Here is a 3,050-nt window from a genome sequence, read left to right as displayed (position 1 = left end):
ATTTACTGTGCAATAGAAAAAACAAAAACATGTATGCAAAATATTAGATCATAAATTATATTACTAAATATTAAAATACTTTTTAAATATATATGTAAGATATAATAACATAATCAGTTGTGTAAACTTGATTTTATTAATTATAAAAATATCTATACAAAGAAAGCAAGTGAAATATGAATCATTAACTATATTAGCCCTGCTTGCTTACTTACAGCATTATACTGAGTGATAGAAGGGGAGTCAGGCTAAATCATTTAAACTAATTTCAAAAGCTATTTAGAGAAACTAACTTGAGTGTTTGTTATATTTAAATATTCTTTGTATAAATTTATCTGTATGCTAATTTTAAAAGTCTTTTGTTTTACTATGCCAAGATAGATGCAATCCCTTGAATTTATTTTAGGGACAGTTGTTATATTAGATTAAGACAATATCTGAAATTCTGTAATACCTAATCAATAGATGACTTGGTATCATTTTTAATTAGGCTCTCCAGGCATGGCCATTGATAGAAAAGAGAACATGTTGGCATGGGCACGCAGGAGGAGGACTCCACACAGACCCAAAAGAAGGGGTAAGAAGGACTATCAAGCCTTCCTATGCTAACTTTACAAACTAATTCTAAAAGGAGTGAATGACAGATAACTGGAAGTTCATGTTGATGACTGTATTTGAGTGGAAGATAGGTCTTTAACATTGTTGTAGTCTAATACTGTTTAATTGGCTCATCTAATGATATTTTCTCATGAAGAAAAACCCCATCAAAATTGGTGAATATTATACAGAGGAGATCTTCGATTTATAACAAAAATTCTTGGCTGAGTAAAATTTTAAAAAGTATTCATGGGGCCAGGCAATAGTGGTGCATGCCTTTAATCCCAGCACTCAGGAGGCAGAGACAGGTAGATCTCTGAGTTTGAGGCTAGCTTAGACTAATTTTCAGGCAGCCAAGTCTACACAGAGAATTCCTGTCTTGAACCTCCCCGCCTCCCATTATTATTATTATTATTATTATTATTATTATTATTATTATTATTATTATTATTTCCTGAGAAGGGGAAAAATTTATTCGTCAACTTCAGTGTTCTATTGTGATTGCTATTCTTGTTGCTTTGTTTTTGTTTTTGTTTTTTTTTTTTTGAGACAGAGTCTAACTATATGCATCTCATTCTAACTTCAAACTCAGGCTCTTGATGTTTAAAATCACTCAGGCACTGGTTTATGCTATCATGCCTGTTCTAAATGTTTTAGATCTCTAAGGTAACATTAACTGACTTTATTATGTAATCTAGCCTTATAAATTAGTAGGCAAATTAGGTTTAGTAATTATAAAGAATTTGTGTGTGTTGAGGTCAGTATTTTCCCTTTAAATGCTTAGATCTTAGAATATCAGTTAGCTTCATAGTAAATCCTCTATCTACATGATCCAGCTATTACCAATATTCTTTAACATTTTTATTGTTATTATCATATAGGCATGTTAAATAGTAGAGCCTCTGAAATAAAAAGATTTATTTGGACTACACGTTAACTGAGTGAGTGAAAATGTCACCAGAGTACTGTTACATATTTCTCTATTTGTTCTTTTTCTTGGGGGCTTGCCTCTACTTAATCGTTTTCCCTCTTTTTTCTCCTTTTTTCTTATCTCTCCTTCTTTGTCTCTCCTTCCTCCCTTCCCTCTCTCATTTTCTAATATAGACATATGATATTTTGAAGTAGCAATGAGTTAAGGAGACAAAATTTTATAAAGAATGTCTGTAAAATATAGGTGCTAAGTGAATATGAGTTGTCTTATTGATAGTGGATAGTTGGTAAAAGAACTTCCTAATTTCTTGATGTCTAGTGTTACTCTTTGCTTTTAAGCAAATGAAAGCATACTGTATCCATTTCCATTTCTGTATACATCACTAACCCTCATAGCTATCTTTGGAACGAACACAGTATAATATGATAGAATTTTTAAAAGTTAGCTAAGTAACAATATTTGTTTATCCATGTGTTTGGCATGATACTTGTCAGTTTTCAGGATCATCTGTCAGTAAGGACTCTTAAAGATAATTGCTAATAATGAATGCTCTAGCTATGACCAAAACTATGTTGACTAATAAAGGAGAAGCAGGCACTTCTCTTAAGCTACACTAAACAGATTTTATATATTTTGTATTGTTTAAATTTTGATAGTGAGTTAAATGGAATCATAAAATAATAGGGCTTGTTGGTCAAATTGAAAAGAAAAAGTGACATAGTATGTAATTGTTGTTGAGAGCTTCAGCTCTGGATTGACACTGGATTTGAGTCTGGGCTACATCACTTCCTAATGGAATGGCCTTAAATAAATCCTGAAATTCTGGATGCTTCAGGATCTTCTGTAAAATAGGGTTAATAATCATACTAGAAGGAATTTAAATGAAGTAATTTTTCTCACTATGTTAAAACTCTTAAATACTATCCAGCATATAGGAGGTGCTTAGTAAATGTTAGATACTGTTATAGTGTGACAGCATGTTCATTTATAAAGTATATGTCAGAACCAATAAGATGGCTCAGCATGTAGAATTGCTTGCTGTCAAGCCTGACATCCCTTGTGTTGTCCTCTGGCTTCTGTGCATGTGTACAAACACACACAATATAATAAGAAACTTAATTTTTCAAATTTTATGTTACGTACTTGCTTTGTGCCAAACTTAACAAGACAAAGCCCCTCCTATCTAAAATTTAATTGTTGAGATGTCAGAATATATAAGCTACTAAATAGAATATTTACTAGCATAACAAATGATAGAAACCGAAATATTTACAGCTTGATTTTTAAATTAATTTCCACTTTTATATTCATTACACATATTGCTATTAACAATTACAACTGATTTCAGAGCATATTTAAGTGATCTGTTTATCTCATGCGGCTGTTATAAAAGGTTTGTGAAAAAGGAATGTTATTTCAGTACTTGAAAATATTGAACATTACTTCATTGCTGTTGGGATTGCAAACTGATACAACCACTCTGGAAATCAGTTTGGTGGTTCCTCTGGAAATTGGACATAGT

General features: G+C 31.5%; 1 protein-coding gene across 2 annotated transcripts in view; it reads left to right on the top strand.

Moving 5' to 3' along the window:
* Abcb7 (ATP binding cassette subfamily B member 7) overlaps positions 1-3,050 on the top strand; it is a 128,201-nt gene that overhangs the window by 59,455 nt on the left and 65,696 nt on the right. For both annotated transcript variants that reach the window (XM_031366313.1, XM_031366315.1), the window contains exon 3: positions 491-577. In XM_031366313.1, the coding sequence (XP_031222173.1) occupies positions 491-577 (87 nt within the window). The remainder of the gene's footprint in view (positions 1-490; positions 578-3,050) is intronic.

Source organism: Mastomys coucha, chromosome X, assembly GCF_008632895.1.
Source record: "Mastomys coucha isolate ucsf_1 chromosome X, UCSF_Mcou_1, whole genome shotgun sequence".
Classification (NCBI taxonomy): Eukaryota; Metazoa; Chordata; class Mammalia; order Rodentia; family Muridae; genus Mastomys; species Mastomys coucha.
The sequence above is the reverse complement of the archived record's forward strand: the minus strand, read 5'-3'. Positions and strand labels throughout refer to the sequence as shown.